The 24,355-nt window shown below is 46.0% G+C and overlaps 1 protein-coding gene across 4 annotated transcripts in view; it reads right to left on the reverse strand.

Annotated features, from left to right (window-relative positions):
* OXSR1 (oxidative stress responsive kinase 1) overlaps positions 1-24,355 on the reverse strand; it is an 85,212-nt gene that overhangs the window by 25,530 nt on the left and 35,327 nt on the right. For all 4 annotated transcript variants that reach the window (XM_081163635.1, XM_081163637.1, XM_081163638.1 and 1 more), the window contains exons 4-5: positions 18,461-18,602; positions 5,547-5,602 (exon numbers count right to left, since the gene is read on the reverse strand). In XM_081163635.1, the coding sequence (XP_081019761.1) occupies positions 5,547-5,602; positions 18,461-18,602 (198 nt within the window). The remainder of the gene's footprint in view (positions 1-5,546; positions 5,603-18,460; positions 18,603-24,355) is intronic.

The following is a 24,355-nucleotide window of genomic DNA, read 5'->3' on the forward strand; positions in this document are numbered from 1 at the left end:
ACCTCACTTCTCGCAATGAGGGAACCACCAGAAGGCCCTCGGCGCTGGATCTCAGTGTCCAGACTGAATGATGTGGGTGGAGACGCTCCTTCAGGTATACAGGACTGAGGCCATTTAGGGCTTTAATGGTCAGCACCAACACTTTGAATTGTGCTCGGAAACATACTTGGAGCCAATGCAGATCTCTCAGGACCGGTGTTATGTGGTCCTGACGGCCACTCCCAGTCACCAGTCTAGCTGCCGCATTCTGGATTAATTGCAGTTTCCGGGTCACCTACAAAGGTAGCCCCACATAGAGCGCATTGCAGTAGTCCAAGCAGGAGATAACTAGAGCATGCACCACTATGGAAAGACAGTCCGCGGGCAGGTAGGGTGTTAGCCTGCGTACCAGGTGGAGCTGGTAGACAGCCACCCTGGACACAGAATTGACCTGCGCCTCCATGGACAGCTGTGAGTCCAAAATGACTCCCAGGCTGCGCACCTGGTCCTTCAGGGCACAGTTACCCCATTCAGGTAATGATGACTGAATGGTTGGGGTGAGGGGGGCAGAAATCAGAACAGAGCAGCTGGAATCCTGAACCGGGAGCACTTCGCACTGCAACATTTTGTTGCAGCCCCCATCTCATAATTCCAAAATCCCTATCAGAAGCAGTAGGGGGAAGTTTGCAAGCTTGCATGTTTGCAGAGGTGGCAAAAATCCAAAGCTTTTACTCGGTGAAAGCAGGATGTTGAAACTGAGTTTGGGGCACATGGTACTAACAGCCCTGGCAATAATGCCAGGACCCTACAGACCCTCAGATCCCACCCCATAGTGTCACCCCAGGAACCCCACATCATCCGGTCACAAGATTTTAGCACTGTTGCTCCTCTGATTACGCACAGATTTATGAATCTTCTATTGTTCCTAAGAACAAAGAGAGGGGGAGGAGTCAGATATCTTGTTCCGAGACAAATCTGCCTTGCATGGAATGCATGCATTTTAATCAGCCACACATCACAACTGCAGCATACTAATTATCCTGTCATAATTTCTTTACAGCCAGTTGCAGGATGAAAGAGAGGGCAAGTTTTACAAAGTATTTCCAAACCAAGGGGAAATGCGGCAGAATACTGCGGTGTCACCTTCAGCCGCAAAGGAGAGGGTGTAACCCAGGAAGTGGGACCTCTCAGCCCTGGCTAGCGATGTGGGGACTTCCTGCATGCGTGGAAAAGCAGGTGGCCAGAGTCAGGCCTTTCCCCTTGACCTTGCTAGGCAGATTCTCTCTCTGGTTTACATTATGAACCCCTAATTGGGGTTCCACATTTCTGTTCACTCCCCCAGGAGAACTACAGCCTTCCGTTCATGGAGCTACAATGGTAAATGTCATAAAATCAGCCATGAGAAGCCCATCTTTGTAATGTTAAAAGAAAAAGGAAACCGCCAGAGGTTCACCAGCGACATTTGCAGCTACTCAGCTCTCTAGATGCCCACTCCCAAATCTACCATACAAAGTTCTCGTCTTTTAGCAGACGTCTCACTACAATGAATGGATTTGCTGTTGTGGATGCTACAAGCAAAACTGTTAAGGTGAGAAGTCGATGCTTTGCAGAGAATCCCCCCTCAATTAAGTATTATGCAAGAAGTCTTTTTATAGGAAATAATTCACTCACTTCTCCCTGAAGTGTGGACTTGCATTTACAGGGATGCCTTCAATGCAGAAGAGTTTCCTAATATTTGCACATTTGAACTGTCTAAACGTAAGATCACTTTGACAGCACAAGTAATCAACTTTTATTCCAGAGGGAGGAAACATACAATTTAAAACTGTTCGTCTCGAATGCCTGAGACAGCTTGTCAATCCAGTAACTCACAGGAACAAAGAAAGCTAACTTACACAGAGTCAGACTATTGGCCCATCCAGATCAGGGCCATCTACACTGACAGGCTATACCTCTCCAGGGTTTCAGGAAGCAGACATCCCCACCCTTACCTGGGGTATACTGGCTTTTGAATTGCCACCGAGAAGGAAAATCTGTTGCAAAAGCAATATATCCTTGGAAAAGAGCTGAAGAAACTCAATCTGTAGAAGATTGGGCAGTTCCAAGAGTAGAAGTCATAATTTACATTGTCGGATGCTTTTTTTCTGTTGAAGTTGCCTGGTGCCGTCTTTGCACGAGGCAGCTTTCTACATTTCTGTAGCCCCTCTCGGAGGGCCTGCCAGTAGTGGAATCTTGTACATTCTTTATTTCTGGGGATCCACAGATGTCTTTCAACCATGATGGTCAATGGGAATTCACAGGCTGTGGGTCTTGAAGGCAGTAGCAAGATACCAGCATCTTATGATCTGTGTCCTAAGCATTTTGCCAAGGGGTGGGAAATCAAGTCGCAGACCAGAGTCCATTGCCCCATCAAGGAGAGCTTAGCTTATGTTCTACAGCTAACCTATCTTCGGCCTACCACTCCTTTAGACCCCTAGGTATGTAGCCAAGAGGCTTCGCTCTGAATTAAAATGTCCCATCACAAACAGTAACTTTGGAAAACCCAAAGGTTGTGTTCAAATCCTCTGCAGAAACACATGCAATATGATGCCTGCCATACTGACATCTTTAAACTGAAGGATGCTCTAAAATAGGAATGGGGAGCTCTGGCCCTCCAGAGGTTGCCTCATCACCCCTGTTTATTGGCTATGTTTGCTGGGATGATGGGAGTTGGAGCCCTAACAACCTCTGGAGGTCTGCAGAGGTTGGGTGGCCATCTGTCACTGATGCTTCAGCTGAGATTCCTCCATTGCAGGGGGTCAGACTAGATGACCCTTGGGATCCCTTCCAATTCTACAGTTCTATGATTCCATAATCCTACACTAGCCCCCTCACCTGCTCTTTGTGTGAACAAGCCTATAACTATACTTAGTTCCATAGTTTTGTGTATTCAGACAGAAACACAATTCATGCTAAATGAATTTTGCAACCAGTATGAACAAATGTCCATACTCTTTACTCTCTTTTTTTTTCTTACTGCTGACATACATTATCTTTGCAGCCATGAAATGCAAATAAATAAATAATTGAAAAATGGGGGAGAAAAGGAGAAAAATAATCAGGACTGAATTCTGTGGCTTTTCTGAGCTTAGGCTCGATTGTGGCACTCGCACAGCTGTTTAATCCAACACAAACAGACCCTTCAGTAGGTTCCGCCTTTATCCAAATACAAGATGAATGGGGCACATGACTGTTTTAGATAAGATTATCAAAGGACGCAGGTAAGGACAGGGTTATTAACTCTCAACACAAAGACCCTTCTAGGGCATAGGCAATAGATTTCCGGTCAAAGCATCATTAAGGATTCAGGAGGTTGCTTAAAAGGCAAATCTAGTTGCTTGTACAATCATTTTGATATTGAGATGATCTCACACGGCTAAGTGATTCTGGAAGAGGATGAAACAAAGAGGCAGGCAGCCTTAATTTATACTGCAGCCAGTGCCCACTGAGTGTAAATTGATAAACCTCTGCAGATAAAAGGCGGGGGAAGCAAAACGCCCCCATTCAGAAGAATCCTTGAAAGAGCTCTGTTGTAATAAACCACAGAAGGTCCATAGATTGGGGGATCAAAGAGGTGCAAGACAAAGCCTTGGTTCATACGCACCCCCAAAAATCCCTGCAATGACAGGAGCCTTCCTTTCCTATACTGAAATTCTATGGAGAGGAGGACCTCCCACCCAAATCTTTCAACACTGGAAACCAGGCAATGCAAGAATGTTTTTGGGACCAGCTCTTTTTCATTTCTCTTCTCCTTGCCTCCCAAGCCAATGTTTACTGGCAAGAACTGGAAAAAAAAACTCTTGCCAGACAAGGTGAGCAAAGGGGGACCCGAGGAGGGGGATTCTGACACAGGCAGCGTAGACAGAGCAAGGGAAGGCTGGCAGCAAGGGTCTTCGCCTGACAAAACTGGACGGACCCAAACTGCTCTCGACAAGGCTTCCTAGACAAGAGCAGAATCGGACAGCAAGCAAGCCACTTCAGATTTTGCAGTTCGAGGGTGTGACGGCAAAGCAAGAGTGGGAAAATGTTTTCGGTCCAAGGGCCACATTCCCTTCCAGGGAGCCTTCCGGGGGCCACATCCCAGTGGTGGGGAGGGCTATGGGAAAAGTGGGCACAGCAGCAAATTTTCATTGTTACCCTAACATGGTAGGCTAGTTTCTACATACAATCAACACACCTCTCCGTACCCTTCATCCAGGAGAGCAAGGGGCAGTACTGAAGTTCAAGGACACATTCCAGTCAGGGGAAAATATTTGAGGTGTGAAGGACAGCTTGTGGGGGGCACAGCCTGGGGAGACTTCCCAAGGGCCAGATAGAGGCAATGGAGGGCCACATTCAGACTTCAGGTCGAGAGGCTCCCCACTCCTGGTTCACCCTAACAAAGCTGTCAGGGAACTGACATTGGAGCGAGAGGCGAAGGGGAGGCTCCCAGATGATGCTGGCGAAGGACCCAGCAGCAGGGGGAGAAACAGCTCAGTAGAGGGGGAAGCCAATCAGCGCAACACCAGGGATAAAGGGGGGCAGACGGGGGAATTGGAGGGAGGGCTCCAGGACTCTTCACTGGACATCAGTGAGGAGAGCCCAGGTCCTCCGCTACCCACGCCTTCCCTGCGCAGAAGACTCCCGCGCAGTGAGAGGAGGAGGAGACTGGGTGTCAAACAACTTTTATGTTGGAAGAGATTCAAGAAACGCCCACTGACGGATTCTGCCAGTGACTGAGGCAGCCACGATGAGATGGGGCTGTGCAGTCAGAAAGGTTTAACAAGGCAAATTAACCGAGAAAGGCACCAGTTTACGCACGAGTAACTCATACCTATTACAAAAGCTGCTCCACGCCCACCTTTGACAACCAACTCTTGGGGTGGGAGGGGCTTATGCAATGCCCTTAAGGGTTGGGCATGATGTGTCCACACACCCACCCACACCCCACTGAGTCCCCGTGTTGGAGGGGGAACCAGACACCTATGGCACATTGTTTCCCCCTTCCCCCCCATGCCACCGTCTTCAGGGTCATAGAATCATAGAGCTGGAAGGGACAGTTTTTAAGCTGTTTTTATTATATTTTGTACATCACCTTAGGACATAATGTGGAAGGCGATTAACAACCAATTAATTATAGTGGAGCTACAAGTTAAGAGTTGGAAGGGACCCTGAGAGTCATCTAGTCCAACCCCCTGCAATGCAGGAATCTCAGCTAAAGCATCCATGACAGATGGCCACCCAACCTCTGCTTGAAAACCTCCAAGGAAGGAGAGTCCACAACTTCCCAGGGGAGTCCATTCCACTGTCAAACTGCTCTTACTGTCAGAAAGTTATTCCTGATGTTTAGTTGGAATCTCCTTTTTTGTAACTTGAAGCTGTTGGTTTGTGTCCTACCCTCCAGAGCAGGAGAAAACAAGCTTGTTCCCTCTTCCATGTGATGTTGAAAGATGGTTGTCCTCAGGGTCCTCTCTCTGGCATGGAAGCAGAGAGCAAACCACATGGCAAATAATAACAATTATCATAATCATAATCATAAAAAGGTTCACCTGCAATCTGGACCGAGCCATCTTCTCCTAGAAGGATGTTTCCAGCTTTCACATCCCTTTTGAGAAGAGGAAGAGACAAAACAAAAAGATATACACTGTGAGTAGAAGCGGTGAAGTGCCCCTCCATTCTCTCCTGCCACACTCTGCTTCATGATCCAAACATTATCTTCTCAATGCAAAAGGCCATTGCTGAGGCTGTAAATACTCAAATTAAAGTTCCACCCAGAGAGAGAGAGAGAGAGAGAGAGAGAGAGAGAGAGAGAGAGAGAGAGAGAGAGAGACCTAAATTTGGCAAACCTGCGAAAATTATGGAAAGCACATGCAACAAGTTTAAGTATCTGATAAGGTCTGTTCTGCTTATAGCTCAGCAAATACAGTGGTACCTCGGGTTAAGAACTTAATTCGTTCTGAAGGTCCGTTCTTAACCTGAAACTGTTCTTAACCTGAGGTACCACTTTAGCTAATGGGGCCTCCCACTGCCGCTGTGCCGCCGCCACGCAATTTCTGTTCTCATCCTGAAGCAAAGTTCTTAACCCAAGGTACTATTTCTGGGTTAGCAGAGTCTGTAACCTGAAGCGTCTGTAACCTGATGCGTCTGTAACCCGAGGTACCACTGTACTGCTCACCTGATTTATATGAAATAAGGTTGCCCCCCTGCCCTATAGGCATAAAACCACTGAGCCCCATTTCCCCAGCCCCCTGTAGCTCTGCAGCCCCTTCGGGGGCAAGGAAAAATGCCTCCTTCCAAACTTTCACCACCTTCCAAACCTTTCACCACCTGGATATCTGCATCAGAAGCCCTCAGTTGAAAACCGTGCTCTAGAGGCCAGCCTATCTCAACTTTGGGTCCCTGGAGGTTGTTGGTCTACAACTCTCATCAGCCCCAGACAGCATAGCCCAATGGTCAGAGGTGACGGGGCATCTGAGGTCCAACCTTTGGGAAAGACTGATCTAGGTCAAGGGCTACCCAATACAGTGGTACCTCAGGTTACAGACGCTTCAGGTTACAGACTCTCCTAACCCAGAAATAGTACCTCGGGTTAAGAACTTTGCTTCGGGATGAGAACAGAAATTGCACTGCGGCAGCGCTGGGCCCCATTAGCTAAAGTGGTACCTCAGGTTAAGAACAGTTTCAGGTTAAGAACAGACCTCCGGAACAAATTACGTTCTTAACCCGAGGTAACACTGTATAGCGTCATCTAGTTGCTGATAGACTCCAGCTCCCATCGTTTGTCTCTCCTAACTGGGGTGTTTTTTCTTCTGAGATCAAGCAGGTATGGCCGTTGGAGCAGAAACCTGTCTTCATGCGTGCCTGATGATCATGTATCCATTCGTTCACACTCACAAAAGTTTAATTAATTTTCATGAATACTTTTGCCCCACCTTTAAAAAGAAAAAAACCCATAGGAAAACAAGCAAATGGAAAGTGCATAAAATGTACCCCACCAGTCAAACACACTTTACGATTAAATATACAAGCAACCATGACATTCATTTGATTTTGATCTGGAATTATGCTGCAAAGCTCAAGAAGCTGGTTTCTTGCAGAACTCTAACTGCTGAATGCTCCTTTTGTGAGCTCAGCAAAGCCGTCTTACGCAGAGAGAAACAGCTGGTCCAACTTTAGCAACCTGGCAACCTCCAGATGTTTCCAGCTACAACTCCCATCAACTTGCTGGTGGGAAGCATCGCTCGAAACATCTGCAGGGCCCCGGGAAGGTGGGGGCTGTGGTAGTTCTGCGCCATCTCCTGTGACTTCTCCTCTACCAATCCTGTGCAGTGTTCAAAATTCACCAGGCGCATTTTGCACCTGGCTATTGGTGGCGCTGTGGGTTAAACCACATAACCTAGGACTTGCCGATCAGAAGGTCGGCGGTTCGAATCCCCGTGACGGGGTGAGCTCCCGTTGCTCGGTCCCAGCTCCTGCCAACCTAGCAGTTCCTGGACTAAATCCTAGCAGGATCCTGGACTAAATTGCCTGCTGGCCTGATCCAGCACACTCTTCTTATGTTGAAATATATTAAAAAAAATAAAAATTGTCCAGTAGCACCTTAGAGACCAACTAAGTTTGTTCTGGGTATAAGCTTTTTTTATGGGACGTGGGTGGCGCTGTGGGTTAAACCACAGAGCCTAGGACTTGCCGATCAGAAGGTCGGCCGTTCAAATCCCCGCGACGGGGTGAGCTCCTGTTGCTCGGTCCCTGCTCCTGCCAACCTAGCAGTTTGAAAGCACGTCAAAGTGCAAGTAGATAAATAGGTACCGCTCTGGCAGGAAGGTAAATGGCGTTTCCGTGCGCTGCTCTGGTTCGCCAGAAGCGGCTCAGTCTTGCTGGTCACATGACCTGGAAGCTGTACGCCGGCTCCCTCAGCCAATAAAGCGAGATGAGCGCCGCAACCCCAGAGTCGGTCACTAATGGATCTAATGGTCAGGGGTCCCTTTACCTTTAACCTTTTAATGGCCACTTGCGGCCATGTGAAGATGCCTGGGCACCTGGATGGTGCCGGATGTCTCCACCAGGGGTCAGCAAACTTTTTCAGCAGGGGGCCGATCCAATGTCCCTCAGACCTTGTGGGGGGCCTGGACTTTTTATTTTATTTTTTTAAATGAACGAATTCCTATGCCCCACAAATAACCCAGAGATGCATTTTAAATAAAAGCACACATTCTACTCATGTAAAAACACACAGATTTCCTGACCATCAGCGGGCCGGATTTAGAAGGCGATTGGGCTGGATCTGGCTCCCGGGCCTTAGTTTGCCTACCCATAGTCTCCACCATCTGGAGATGCCTGCCTGGGACTTATTGGATCTTGAAAAGCAACACATGCTGGTCATTATATTTAATCTATGCAATCATAATGAATTGCAGGAGTAAAAAGTCATATTGAAAAATACAGCTTCCAAGCCACCTGGCCCCAAAATCGCAACTAGCCATTCCGTTTTAGTGACTGTAACCCTGGTTTAAGGAGCCATTTGGCACCAAGCTTATATATCTGAGTTTCTAACACTGATCCCGGAATCCCAAAATGCCTTCTTGCTCATTTGGATGCAAAGCCGATGAAATGTCCAGCCTTCCCACCATGGGTTTAAAGACGCATTTATGGCCAACGTAATGCCAAAAGAGCTTCCAGAACTTGCAGCAAAACTGTGTACAAATTAAACGACGCAAACCACACTCCAACGAGCTTTTTTTAAATAAAAAACACATGAACCAGCTTGCTTAATATTACACAGAAGGAAACTTCATTGTATCTCTTTGTCCGCGGCCCATCTATTTACTTCCAGCAAGTGCCAAAGAGTAGCAAAAGCTTTTGTCCTCAGAATAATGGCTCTATTATTTGTTTTCATTTTGTTTCATAACCCAGGGAGAGGGGGAGAGCTTGGTTCCTCTCCAGAACAAAAGGGAATTTCCATTGAACGCTTCAGAATTCTTGAGGGAGCCCCAGTGATGTCCCAGCTCACCACAAATCTTCCCTAAGAGGTGAAGACACCCATCTTCAAAACTTTGGAACCACTATTCGCTTTTCCCCCATCATGGCATACTGGCTGCAGGGGTTGTTTTTAATTACTGGTACAATTTATCAGAACCAATTTTGAATGTTACTTAATGGTGTGTTGACTTTTATCATCTTCTCTGCTGTTTTACTTTATTATTATTATTATTATTATTATTATTATTATTATTATTATTATTATTATTATTATTATTTCTAAGTTTGTTTCGTGTTTCCCTGCATTGTAACAAACAACTTTTGGTGCTTCTTATTGCAGATGGATTTTGTTTTGCTTTTCGTGATGTGTAAACGACGCTTACAGTGTGCAAATATTTTAATGAGGAAATCGAGCCGGACCCTAACTAATGGCTTTGTTTGAGCTCCAGAATATGAGACCAGAAGTCACAAAGCACCGTCTCTCTCTCTCTCCTTAAGCATTTCCCTAAGACATAAGAAGAGTAAGGTAGGTAGCCGTGTTGGTCTGACACAGTCTCTCTCTCTCTCTCTCTCTCTCTCTCTCTCTCTCTCTCTCTCTAATGTCCAGTAGCACCTTAAAAAGGTAAATGGACCCCTGACCATTAGGTCCAGTCGTGACCGACTCTTGGGTTGTGGCGCTCATCTCGCTTTACTGGCCAAGGGAGCTGGCGTACAGCTTCCGGGTCATGTGGCCAGCAAGACTAAGCCGCTTCTGGCGAACCAGAGCAGGGCACGGAAACGCCATTTACCTTCCTGCCAGAGCGGTACCTATTTATCTACTTGCACTCTGATGTGCTTTCGAACTGCTAGGTTGGCAGGAGCAGGGACCGAGCAACGGGCGCTCACCCCGTCACGGGGATTTAAACTGCTGACCTTCTGATCGGCAAGTCCTAGGCTCTGTGGTTTAACCCACAGCGCCACCCGCGTCCCATAAAAAAAGCTTATACCCAGAACAAACTTAGTTGGTCTCTAAGGTGCTACTGGACAAATTTTAATTTTTTTATATATATTTCGACATAAGAAGAGTGTGCTGGATCAGGCCAGCAGGCAATTTAGTCCAGGATCCTGTTCTCACAGTGGTCAATTGGATGTCTAAGTGAAGATGTCCACAAGCAGGGCCTAAGCACTCCCCTTCTGCTTTTTCTGGCAACTGGTGTTCAATAAAAACCCATGTATTCAGCTATAGCCATACCCAAATCAGACTGCAACCAGCCCACTCCACACTTCCAATAAAACCCATTTACTTATTTTCTCCTCTAATCTTGGGGGGAAACAGGGAGAGTGCACTTAGATTCACCAAAAGCACAACACAAATGCAGGACGTCAGTTTTCTTTTTCTTTTTTAATGCTATTTATAGACCAAGGAGAGATAATATGTTCCGCTGCATTCTTAATGGCTGAGTAATTGGCCCCCTCCAACTCCAAACATTACTGCCAAAGTAGCAAAAGCTTGTTAGGCTCTTTCCAATTACAGTAAACCTAGACCTACGCCATCCATCTTTCCTGTGCATTGTCTGAGCGCTTAGTACAAATGCACGGCTGTCAAAGTGGGCTAGAGTCATCTGGGCATAATGGCTAATGTATCTGAACTGTAAACTATAAATTTCCAATGGCCTAGCTTTTAATTTGGCCAGAGGAAACGATGCCAAGAATCTATACACAGAAACACACGTTAATTACCATTGTGTGTGAGAGAGAGCATGCTAAAACCAGCTCCTAACATGCTGGGCTGACTATCAGAATATCCGGTTGCACTTCTCTGTGACCACGAGACAGAACTCTGGATGGACATTGGAGCAGACTTGATATATTTTTAATATAAATTTTATTAGAGTTTATAAAGAAAAATGCAAAAGATTACTGTCAAATATTTGTTGTTGTTGTTCAAACTAAAACAATCCAGAGGCAAAACAGAGAGAGGGGGAAAACAAAAAAGAAAGAAAGAGGAAGAGATTAAAAAAAAGGAATTGCAAAGGAATTAAAAGAAAGTGGAAAAGAGAGAAAAAGAGAGAAAAATGAGAGATAAGTATAGAACTTCCGATTCTTCATCTGTCCACTATATATAAACAGTATTCACTTCATCCACTCCAGTATGACATCTAATAAAGCCACTTTCTATAAACAATTATCTGCAATTCTCAAATCCAAATGTCACTATTTCTTTTTCAGTCTATGAGAGGTTTCTAACCTTTAGCAAATGTTAACAATGACTTTTCTCTTATTAAGCATGTCAATTTCGCCACCCCAGAAGCAGATGTGCTTCTCGACAGCTGGGGTCACTAGTGGCAGGAGCAGCCCTGCCACCCCCCATCACCCCAATGGCGCCTGCATGAACACCCTTTCCCTTCCCCCCACGTAAATGAATGGCAGCCATTTATTCCCATGAGCAACAGGAAAGAGCTACACCTGGGGCAGTGTTACAGTGGAGCCAACCATCCAACTGAACGTTGGCTTCCATGCCGGACATCCTTTGCACCTGCGCATATCCAGCCCAAGAGCAACTAACTCTCCACCACACTGATGGGAGACGGAGTCCAGAGTGGCTGGGGAAACCCAATCAGGTGGGCAGGGTACAAATAATAAAACTAATAATAAAAATGTTATTATATCTAGAGCAGGCATGTCCAAAGTCCATTTTGGGGGGCTGATCCGCCCCGCTGGTCAATTTAATCTGGCCCCTGCGGCAGTTTATTTCCTGGGATAAAATACTAAAAAACCCTCAACAACTTCAACCCTAAAAAAAAAAGCTCAACAACTTTGGGGTAAAATCATAAAAAAGCTGAACAATTTCAATCCTAAAAAAAAGGTTAACAACTTTGGTTGGCCCTTTGGTCAGCTCCCACAGCCCTCTTTGAAAAATCTGGCCCTCTTTGAAAAAATCTTGGACACCACTGATCTAGAGGAAACCACATGAGCGAGCCTTGCGTTGAGGGTCTCAGCAGATGGCTTTCACATCACCTGCCATTGCAACTGGAAGTGCCAGGGATTGAACCTGCGACCTTCTGAATGAACTTCTCTGACTCTGAGCCATAGCTGTCAACTTTCAGATTTGAAAATAAGGGATCAGCAGCCTCACCTGTCCCGGGGACAGTCTATGGGATATCTAACAATCCGGGATAGCAGTGGGAAGCAGCGGGAAACGGCGCTGGAATAAGGGAATTTCCCGCAAAAAAAGGGAAGGTTGACAGCTATGCTCTTTCCACAGTCGAAGAGCAAACTTGGTTAGCCTTATCCATAGTTAAGGTTGGTGCCAACGCAGCCCTTATCTGTGAGGTTAAGGCCAAGGGGAGGGTGGAAGTCCACTCCCCAAGACAAGAGGGGGCTAGAATCAAGTAACCCCATGAACCCTTAAATCCCTTCATCGTGGTTAACAGTGTGTGCTTGCAGCAGCCCCTACATTTCACAAGGGCAAGTGTAAGGCTGTTAACCGGCAACAAGTTTCAATCAATTTTAAGCTGTGGAGGCCTTGAAGCAACACTAATAATAATAATAATAATAATAACAACAACAACAACAACAATAATAAATTTTATTTATACCCTGCCCTCCCCAGCCAAAACCGGGCTCAGAGCGGCTAACATCAACTATATAACATATTACCATAAAATCAAGTAACCAATTAAAATACATCTTAAAATCAAATCGGAATCAAAGTGAAATCCAATCAGATGGCAACCCGCAAATTAGGGATGGGGACCTTAAATGCTCACCAGGCCTAACTGTTTATACTGATCTTATATGAGCCTGTGAGAAAAGTTGGGGGGCCACTTTCATGCAAGTTCTTATAAGGAGAGGGGGGGAGTCAGACTGGGCCCCAGCCAAAGGCCTGGCAGAACAGCTCCATCTTGCAGGCCGTGTGGAGAGATGTCAAGCCCCACAGGGCCCTGGTCTCTTGCGACAGAGCATTCCACCAGGCCGGGGCCACAGCAGAAAAGGCCCTGGCCCTGGTCAAAGCCAGTCTAATCTCCTTGATGCCCAGGAGACCAAGAGGAGAGGAGAGACCGGGCTCCACATCCTTATGCCAACCTCCCCACTAATCTTTTTTTCCTGACCTCCTTGTTCCCACTGGATTTCTCCACTTACAACTCCCCTGAAGCAAAAACCATCTGATGTCGGAAAGAGGATGGGGAAAAGAAAAGAATCGCACAGGATACAATGGTTAACACAAGAGTTGCAGTCTTTGATAGTCTCCATAGCAATTCTGCGGAGAATGGATTTTCCTCTTCTTCAAAATTAAAAACACACACACTCCCAACTGCAGCATCTGTGAGCAATCTTGTCAAAGCATTACTCAGGACCCCAGAAATATGAGTCGGCATCCAACAGGGGAAAAGCCACGTTCTGTTCCTACGCTTCCGGGGGCCTTGACCAATCTTTTGAGGAATCAAATATTACAGCTGACATTTTTCCAATTTTGCGCAGCTCGGATTTGGAATTTCTGACATGCAAGGAGGAGAGATTGGAGAAAGGAGCGCATTTAAGCAGTGGGAAAATATATATCCCTGCAGGGCTCTTTGGGGGAAAGGGAAGGGGTTTTTTTTTATAAAAAACCCCCCCAAACAATTAAAATAGTATGCATAAATGTCAACACTTTACGACGACAGGAAACTTCATAGAGCAGAATGGAGCGAGAATCGCGATGTCTTGAATTACCCAGATTCTGAAAACAATGTTCTCAGGAGGTGTATGTGTGAAGTCAGGAAAAGTTTTCCTCTGTCTTCCCTGGGATCACCAGGGATAGCCAGACTTAGAGAAAATATAAAACAGAAAAGCAGCCCTGTGGGATCAGAACACAGGCAAGCACACAGGGCTGGGAGCGCTCCCTGCCCCAAAACCTGCAAAGCCGCTGAGCTGGCTGGGCCAACTGGTCTGACTCTGTGGAAGGCAACATCCTTTGTGCCACTCTGGGAATCTTCAAAGCAGAGCAAGGTGGAAGCAGCCATCCCTAGTGGTCTTCAGCACCCATTAGGCAGAAATATGCTGCCTCTGTCCAAACAGGGCACAAAGCAACCGTACCTAATCCCAATCCTTTCCAACGAAGCATATGAGCTGGTGAAGAACACAAAAGCAAGAAAAACACAAGCTTGCAGATGTGTGTCTCCTACAGTCATGGATGTTGATGATGGGCTACATCTCCCATTGCCAGGGCTGGGTGTGCCCAGTGTTAGAAACTCTTGATATATAAGCTGGGCACCAAATGGCTCATTATACCAGGGTTACAGTCACCAAGGGACGTGGGTGGCGCTGTGGTCTAAACCACAAAGCCTAGGGCTTGCCGATCAGAAGGTCAGTGGTTCGAATCCCTGCAACAGGGTGAGATCCTGTTGCTCGGTCCCAGCTCCTGCACACCTAGTAGTTCGAAAGCACGTCAAAGTGCAAGTAGATAAATACGTACTGCTCCGGTGGAAAGGTAAACAGCGTTTCCGTGCGCTGCTCTGGTTCGCCAGAAGCTGATTAGTCATGCTGGCCACCTAACCCAGAAGCTGTCTGCGGACAAACGTCAGCTCCCTTGGCCTATAGAGTGAGATAAGCGCACAACCCCAGAGTCATCCATGACCGAACCGAACAGTCAGGGGTACCTTTACCTTTACCTTTTACAGTCACCAAAATGGAATGCCTAGTTGCCATTTTGGGGCCAGGAGGCTTGAAAGTCATATCTTTCAGTACAAATTTTTGGTTCTTGAGATTTGTTCTGATTGTGCAGATAAAATACCACAGATAGAATTCTACAGGGTGTGTTGCTGGTGTGTGAAAACAGGCAAGATCCAAGGATCCCCAGACGCGCACCTCCAGGTGACAGAGACATGTTCACTTGGTCACACGTGGCCGATAGCCAGGTGCAAAATGCGCAAAATTTCAAACACTGGGTGCGCCACTAAGGAATGTGTGAAACTGTCCCTCTGTGTGAGCAATTTCTAGAGCGGAGAGGCTGTTTCACCGCCAAGCACAGGTGGACCCAAGCTACCAAAACACAGTTGTAGGACAAGGTGGGGGAGCTGTGGCTGTGTTGTTGGGCTACAGCTTCTGCCGTGCCTGGACATTGGCCATGCTGCATGGAACTGATGGGAGCCAGAGTCCAACCGCAGCAGGAGTCCAATGACATCTGGAGCAGCCACAGGATCGCCCTCCTCTGCTGCAATAGATTTAGGCCCTGAGTCTATGTTTGCTCACTTTCAATGGTACCCGGGTCAGCTTTCTGAATGTCCCAAGCAAACCTTTATATTTCAGCCATGTCGACCGACTTTAGAGAGCACCTGTATGCAGCCCCAACAATCCGGCATACCAAAAAGGAAAACCTCCCGAAGCTAAGATGCATTTTTTGAAAAACAAAAACAACAACACACATAGTATTATTGCTTCCTCTCCAAGCTTGTCAAAATATTCAGTTACACAAGAGCTGATCATAAGCTCAAAGGCATCCAAGAGAGAGAGAGAGAGAGAGAGAGAGAGAGAGAGAGAGAGAATGAACAAGAACTTCCATCCAGTTAAGCTAACCATGACTGGCTTGTCAGAAAGCTATTTAAAAAAAGAAAAAGCAGCACCACCTGAAAGGGCTTAAGTTTCAAACTCTGCCCAGTAACTTCCCAGCAGCTCTCCCATTTGCTTTGGTTACAGATTATAGAGGATCATCCATCAAGCAACTGGACACATGATAATCCATGAACAAATGCAAAGGCAAGTCAAATGTCCAGAATTGGGAGTGGTGCAAAATATTTAACACATCAACTGCCTCTTGTCACTCAGGCCTGGGAGTGGTCTCCTTTTCCCCCTCCTTAGTCACAGAACACACTCCATGGCCTTCAAAGCCTCTAGGATTAACCGCAGTGCAACACACCTCTGGCACACCAGGGCAACCTTTGAAGACCGTGGAGGAGTTTGCAGGTGGTACAGAGTGCATTACCTGGATGCTCAACAGGGATTGCTCACCTGCAGCACTTTACACAGGAATATAGGGTGCTGCCTTCATCTGAGTCAAACCTTTGGACCAACTAGGTCAGGACTGCTTACACTGGCTGGCAGCAGCTCTTTGGGGTTTCAAGGAGTGAGTTTTTCCCAGTCCTACCCGGAAATCTGGGGGATTGAACCTAGAACTTCCTGCATGAATGGCAGCTTCCCAACTGGGCTTTCTTCCACAGCAAACAAAAGTTCCCAAGCCAAATCTCCCCTAAACCCTTGCCAAAGAAGCTTGGGGGAAATGTTGCTCATGGCAAGAAGCCCAGTGTTAAGGAAGAGAGAAGTCACTTGCATGGTGGGTAATTCTCCCTTATCCTGTTTAGGGCTCGGCAATATATCAATATATCATCTAAAACCGGTTTGAAGTCCACATTGTGATTGATTTCATAGTTTTTGACCTGGCAATATATCATGAATCATGATGTGTTTGGGGCTGGGCGATATATCGTCCAAAAACCAGTTTCAAGTCCATATCATGATATTGGTTTCATAATTTTTGACTGGACAATATAGTGTGAATTATGGTGTGTGGGTGTGGGTGCTCTGCAAAAATCACAATGTGGGGGAAACTGTGAAGCCAGCCAATGCCTTTACATAGCTCAAAGTGGCACTTGCTGACAGCGCCAATCAGCTGGCTGCAATTGACAGCGAGCTTGCAAAGGAATGATCGGGTGCTCCTAGTCGTTCCTTTGTAGCCACGTCCTTGCCTACTCAGAATCTGTTGATGGGTTAGGGGCAGGTGGCCACGGTTTGGGGAAAACAACCTGGTGGACCAGTTGGACCCAGACTAGGCCTAATTAAACCCACAGGCCCAGCAAGATTTAACTGATTAAATTTGAGGCCGCTCTGAACTTTTACGCATTATTTCATTTGCTGCTGCAGTTTTTGTTGTTGTTCTCTTTTAAATTGAATTACTTTTATTGTGAAAGTCATATGCTATTCTTTGTGACGTGAACCGCCTTGAGAAGGCCAAATAGCCCTCAAAGACAGCAAACAAATACCCAAATCCCCCCCCCTTTTTTTAATACCCTGTAGGAGGCCCAGCAAGTAACTAGCTAATGCAAGATGCTATAAAGTGTACTGGGTCCTACACACCTACACCTTTAGGCTTGTAGTAGGTAAAACTTATACTTCTCCTGCCCTTGAAGGCTTGAGGGAGGGTAGTGAAACGAGTACATTTTTTAAGGGTAAAAAAAAAAGCAAATGTGGTTTAATCTTTGAAAATGTTAAGACAAGAAAGCCACATGTAGCCATTTACTCCATAAACTTATATTTTAAAAGAGAGTGTTTAAATTAACACTCATCTGCAGGGTCTAATGTCTCTCTCTGTCCCTCCCTCTCACACACAAACATGTCAGGTCCCTGCCAATGCACTACTTTAACAGCTTGACCTGTTCTTCCCACCGTCTCCTCTCAAAACATACGATAACTAAGGGGGAAGGCAGGCTCCACTCCAGAAAGACACTCCCTTCTCACTCCGCCAATAAGCTGGGTGCCAAATTTGGTCAGATGTACTAAAGGCATTCATCCTGCCTCCACGCCATGGCTCTGATGGTACTGGGCTGCTTTTCTGCTAAAGGTGTGAGCTATGACTCAGGCCTTCCGCTGCACAGGCCCCGAACAATCGTTTTATTGTGCTAACTTGGATAAGCTGCTTGGAGCTTATTTCTTCCACAAAGTCTTGAAACTCCTCTTCCAGTTCAGCTCCACTTCTAAGCAGGCAAGCAGATGCACCCCAAGAACAACGTCTGTTTGGAGCTGGTCCGCAAGGGGGAAAAAGTCTCTATACGGTGACAGCTGTCTTTGGAGGCACCCGTGCAGTGAAAACGTAACACATAAACCTGGCAATCGTGAATGCAATTGGCAGTACTTCTCAGCAAGCAAAAAGCTGGGAGAGGGGGAATCCAGAAATGATCAAAAAGAATGGCCTGACCAGTGGAAAATGAGAGGGTGGAAACATCTTCGAGTTTCAGAAATGCATTATTTCATAGAATTACCGGTATTTTGCAATGCAGGCTGTAGTCAATGGCGGAAAAGGCTGTTGCAAAGTGGGGAGCCACTGCCAGCCAGTGTAGACAGTGCTGAGCTTGATGGACCAGTTCAGCATCTTATTGTATTTTTTAAAAGCAGAGACAATATTAATAAAAATAAGCCTTCAAACTTCATGAGGGAAGTGTATGAGTGCAGTAAATGGCTGGGTATTAATTCCAGACCAACAACAAGCAAATGCAAAATGTGTCAGAAGAGCTAAAGTGGGCGCAATCCACAGGAGCACTCCCAAACATTGGGTCCTGTATTCAAATTGTGACTCAGGCTTGCAAGGCAGTTCTGGAGAAAGTGTGTCAAGTTTGCCTCTGCCACAGCTCTTAACATGTCAGATGAAAACAAATGTGACCTGCCTCACACACAAACAGAACAGACTGGGAGGCACGTTGATCCCACAAGAAGCATGATATAAGACAGCAAGTTATAAATGCAGTAAGAGATCCACCTGTGGATTTGTCCGTTTTTATGCAGGTATTCCAGTCCTTCCAGCACCTCCTTCAGGATCGTGGCTATCACAGGTTCATCCAGCACTCCGCTCTTGTGTTCTCCTTTTGACACAATGTGCTTAATAACATCCAGAACAGACCCTATATGGAAGGGAAGAAACGAGTTAGTAAAATTGGGGGCAGCGCTTGATTACACCACCAGTTATCTCAAGATATTCATCCTCTCATTTGCGTCCAGCTTCATGCGGTTGATAGGGAATGGGTGACTCGTAAGCCACCTAATGATTTTTGCTCTTGAACGCCTTTCGATGGCCTTACCTCTTTGTCCCCAGCACTCAGAGACAGAAAGCCCCCACAGAACATAGTTCCTGCACAGCTGCCAGTTTGCACTGGCAAGTCCTGATAAGTTACTTGTCTCATGGCTCAGTTCTAGAACATCAGTGAAACCATAGTTCAAGGAAGCTTTACCTGCAGTTTGGTGTAATTTCTGAACAGATGAACAGCTTGCAGTTAGCTGGGAAGCCAGATTCAGAAACCATGTACGCTGGCAAACTGTGGCCTGTGCCAAGAGTGGTTTGTTCTGTTCAAACATTCTGCCAAGCTCTGCCTCCCAGTTATTGAATGCAGAAATGGCTGAGAAGAAAGGCAAACTAGCAGCTCCAAACCATGATCTGCCTGTTATATGTGCTCAAACCATGGTTTGGGTGCTGAACGATGGGAGTATACAAACTACTGCTTGCTATATTTTTGCCTGCATTTGGACATTTGAGTTTAACTATGGTTTAGCCTTGTAAGCATGATCCCAGCACAGGTGTGCGCACACACCCAAGTGTGAGAGCAAGGATATTAAACTATGGTTTGGACATAATGCTAAACCATAGCTTAGCTTTCCCTTGGACTGTAGTGGCTGGACCACAATGTCGAAAGAGGAAAAGGAGCAAGGAAAGGCTGTTAGAAAGGAAAGCAGGGGTGGGAAACTTGTGGCTCTCCAGCTATTATGGGATTCTCAGCTCCCATCAGCTGAACCTAGCACAGCTCATGGGCAGGTATTTTTGGAACTGGGTATCCCACAATACCTGCAGAAGCACCAGTTATGCAGCCCTTGAAATAAAGTATCTTGTGTGAAACATTTAAGCAGGTAGAATTAGGGCTGAGCTACCAGTTCTGCCCAGCACCTCCCATCTCTCTTTCTTTCTCTCTCTCTTTCACTTGAATGCAACTTATGTGATGATGCTACTAAATCAAAGTGTCGGCAACAGTAATTTGTGGAAAGGATTTAGGAAATCCAGGCACCATCCGCAGAGTGTGCCAAGAGCTGGTCCTAATCTAGCTTTTAAAATATATATCTTTAAAAAGGTCAAGCACCTTAGGGTGCTTATAGGCCTCAGATATTGCAGCAGCAATTTAATTTGGAATCAAAGTTACAGAGAGTTCATTGTGCTTAGCCTGGGGATTAACATTTCACGGTGGGGGAGACTGCCTGCCCAGGCTTGTTTCGGGGAGTTTCAAAAGCCTAGAATCCTTAAGACTTACCCCCATTGAAAATTAAGTTTAAACAGTATTTATTTTGGATTGCCGATTAATCCAGAATGACAGTTAGCACCACTAAGACCCGATAAACGTGTATGCAGGAAGTGGAGGTGGCTCAGTCTGGAACCAACCTGGCCTCCTCCTAAACTTTCTACCTTGAGGTGATTTTTTCCTACCTCCTTTTGACTGCTGAGGATTTCCTGCATATCCTCAATCAAAACCTAGAACACCACATAGCATTACAGTGGTACCTCTGGTTGCAAACGGGATCTGTTCCGGAGCCCCGTTCGCAACCTGAAAGGAGTGCAACCTGCATCTGTGCACATGCGGGTCATGATTCGCTGCTTCTGCACATGACGTCATTTTGCATGTCTGCGCATGCGGCGAAACTCGGAAGTAACCCTTTCTGGTACTTCCGGGTCGCTGCGGGACGCAACCTGAAAAGATGTAACCTGAAGCAAACATAACAAGAGGTATGACTGTATAGGCCTTGCACTGAGGTTGCGTACACATACACACACTACTTTTAAAACACATCTGAAGCACATTATTTCCCTCCCAGAATTCTGGGCACTGTAGTTTGCCCCTCACAGCAACTATAATTCCCAGCAACTCTTAACAAACTACAGTGCCCCAAATTATTTGGGTGTGAGGAAATGTGTGTCAAAGGTATGGCATAGACAAGACTGCCTTAGTGCTTTCACATAAGCACCCACACACCCCTTGACTCCGCCCCCCCAGCGTTCATCAGTGGCTCAGGACTGTGGCAAGACTACCACATGGTGCCGCCAACTGACCCAAGAAAACTGCCTGACTTGCTCCTGTGCTTTTCACTTTGTGGAATGTTTTAAAATCAGTGAGCTGAAACAGCAGGAAACCACCTTTAAAAAAAAACCAAAAAACACAACTAGGGGTGTTTGTTTCTGCCAACTGTCCTGACCTATTTTATTCCTTAATTTTATTTGCAATATTTATGTGTTAATCCAACAACCAGTTTCTGGGCTGATTACTGTATTCTTAGACATAACTAGTAGTAACACATCAAACCATATCCTCTCCCTTCCTACACTTTCTTCTTGGAAAAGATATTCCCTTCCTCCAGCCGGGGGAACAGGGATATATGGGAGCACATTGTATTTAAGCAGGAAAACTCCAGCTAATGCCTTGCTTGGGAGAAGGCTCTGAAATCACCCCATATTTAGAATGACCAACAGCTCCTCAGGTTGGTGAGCTAGGAGCAAGCCTGGTATAATGAACTATGCTGGGTTTGGAGCAGCAAGATCTGGGTACAAATTCTTGCCCAGTCATGAAGGTCAGCAGGGGCACTGAGTTAAGTCACTACTTCTAAGTCCAACCTGCCTCCCAGGACTGTCGAGATGAATATGGGATAATCCCCACGTGTGCCACACTGAACTTCCTGAAGGAGGAAGAGCGTTCAAGTGCACCACTATCCACTGAACTAGTTGTCCCCAATCCAATGCCCTCCAGGTGCTGTAGGACTACAACTCCCATCAGCCTCGTTGGCCATGCTCTTGATTGTTTTGGCTGCGCTTTTTCTGAATCTTTAGCAACTCTACAAAATGTCTTACACCGCTCTGAGTGTGTAGATCAAGGGCAGCCAACAAATGTAGGACTACAACTCCCATAAGCACCAGCCAGCACTGCCCAATGGTCAAGGATAATGGGAGTTGTAGTCCTACATCATCTAGAGGGCACTATGTACATAATTCTTAGATGGAAGTAACAATAGATAATCCGCTACAAGGCAGCCTCTTGTGTTCCTGGTTTGAAATAAACCTTGTGGAACTCCTCAACCCTTCCACCCTTCAAAAATAATAGCTTCCAAAGAGGTTAATGCCTCAACCGTGCAAGAAGCAAATAAAGCAGGCATCATTAAAAGCATTTTAAAGGGAAGATACAAATATAGACTGAAGGGGAAGATAACCAAGGCATCCAAGGAAAATAATAGGCCATGAGATGCAGTGCTGGTATCAAACCCAGCCTCTCCTAGGTGTTTGGAAGCATCCAGGTTCAAGGTTAAGATGCTTAAGAAGTAATGGAAGCATCGGCAAGAGTGCTCCTTAGAAAAAAAGATTCAAAGGCACAAGCAAAAGCCCATGACATGTTCTTCACTGTTTTGGGGAAGCTGACAAGATAATGGAATTTCAAAAAAGCCACCTCCTTGCCATGGCAAATGCCATGTGAATCACCAAGAGATAAATGTTTATGCCTCCAGGACCCACAATAACATCTGAAAAGGCGTATTTATGCTGCCTCATGCATCACTGAAATTGCTAGTTAGCCTCCGGTTGCAGACATATGTTGGAAATAAAAATAGGGCAAGAGGCAGTGAGAAGGGGGAGGGCATGTGTGTAGACCTAAGTGGGTATTCATGGGCCACTCAGCAGGAAAGCAAGTCATGAGCAGAATGAGAAATGGGAGAGGCTGGAGACTCCCAGCTCCTCCCCCCCCCCCCGGCAAAAAAAAGAAAAGAAAAAAAGAACTATTTGGATTAGGATGTGCAAATGTTGAGACACAGCCATAGATGCAACAGGCACTGGATGAATGAATGGTCAATCAGGATCCTGGCTTCCATACCTGCTTTTCACTAAGGCAACCTGCCCAGTTTAATATGCAAAAAGCCTTGCAAAGGTGCGTCTAGACATTATGTAGCTGCACTAATAAATAATAATAATAATAATAATAATAATAATAATAATAATAATAATAATAATAATAATAATAATAATTTATTATTTATACCCCGCCCATCTGGCTGGGCCTCCCCAGCCACTCTGGGCGGCTTCCAAAAGAATATTAAAATACTATAATACATCAAACATTAAAAGCTTCCCGAAACAGAGCTGCCTTCAGATGTCTTCTAAAAGCCTAGTAGTTGGTTGTTCTCTTTGACATCTGGTGGGAGGGTGTTCCACAGGGAAGGCGCCACTACCGAGAAGGCCCTCTGCCTGGTTCCCTGTAACTTGGCTTCTCGCAGTGAGGGAACTGCCAGAAGGCCCTCGGAGCTGGATCTCAGTGTCCGGGTAGAACGATGGGGGTGGAGACGCTCCTTCAGATATACTGGACCAAGGCTGTTTAGGGCTTTAAAGGTCAGCACCAACACTTTGAATTGTGCTCGGAAACGTACTGGGAGCCAATGTAGGTCTTTCAAGACCGGTGTTATGTGGTCTCTGCGGCCGCTCCCAGTCACCAGTCTAGCTGCCGCGTTCTGGATTAGTTGTAGTTTCCGGGTCACCTTCAAAGGTAGCCCCACGTAGAGCGCATTGCAGTAATCCAAGCGGGAGATAACCAGAGCATGCACCATTCTGGCGAGGCAGTCCGCAGGCAGATAGGGTCTCAGCCTGCGTACCAGGTGGAGTTGGTAAACAGCTGCCCTGGATACAGATTTGACCTGTGCCTCCATGGACAGCTGTGAGTCCAAAATGACTCCCAGGCTGCGCACCTGGTCCTTCAGGGGCACAGTTACCCCATTCAGGACCAGGGAATCCTCCACACCTGCCCGCCTCCTGTCCCCCAAAAACAGTACTTCTGTCTTGTCAGGATTCAACCTCAATCTGTTAGCCGCCATCCAACCATCCAACCAAGACTCACTCTCAAAAGCTCTTCTCATCTTCTCTCAATGAACTTCATCAAGCCCCCTTCAGCCCCCTTAATAATGCTCCCTGAAGCATTATTCTGAAAATGCTTCCTTTTCACTGAAAATGCTTCATTTTCAGTGGTCCAATTATAGGCATTTCAATGCTATTAATCTGTGCAAAGCTGTGCTTGAAATGGGTTTCTCCCTTCTAAAGCCAACCAACAGCAATGACATCAAGTTTCTGGTCCTTATGAATCACGATTATTTATTTATTTGTTAACTCTTCTTCCAGAACAGAATGGAGTGGCATTTCCAAAAAATGAAAATGTAATGGGGATATAAGTACAAATTAAGCTATGAGGCTCAAAGAACAGTCCTATCCAGCAAGTTTATCATAAAGCAGAACCTATCGCACCCCAGCTCAAGACATACTTCAACTTAATTTTGTTGAGCCATTCTTTAACTTCTCCATATATTAATCCAGAGAGGCTTCACTTTTCCTTCCCTAGAGAGAGGGAGTTTTACGGAGTAGTTAAAATTCTTTTCCAAGGAGAGGAAGTGACACACCCTGAACTCCCTTGTGGGAAAGAGATGATCGCAGTTAACAAGACACACGGGGAAAGAAATGTGATTTAGAGAAAGTTATTAGACTGAGAGCGAAGCACTGCTTTGGCCTTCAGTGACTTCCTCCTTGGTTATGAAGTCATCCACTGACTTGGAAGTTTCATAGAATCATAGACTTGTAGAAGCTTTCCTCAATTGGCAG

This window comes from Podarcis bocagei (genome assembly GCF_964188305.1).
Source record: "Podarcis bocagei genome assembly, chromosome: 12".
In the NCBI taxonomy this organism is placed as follows: Eukaryota; Metazoa; Chordata; class Lepidosauria; order Squamata; family Lacertidae; genus Podarcis; species Podarcis bocagei.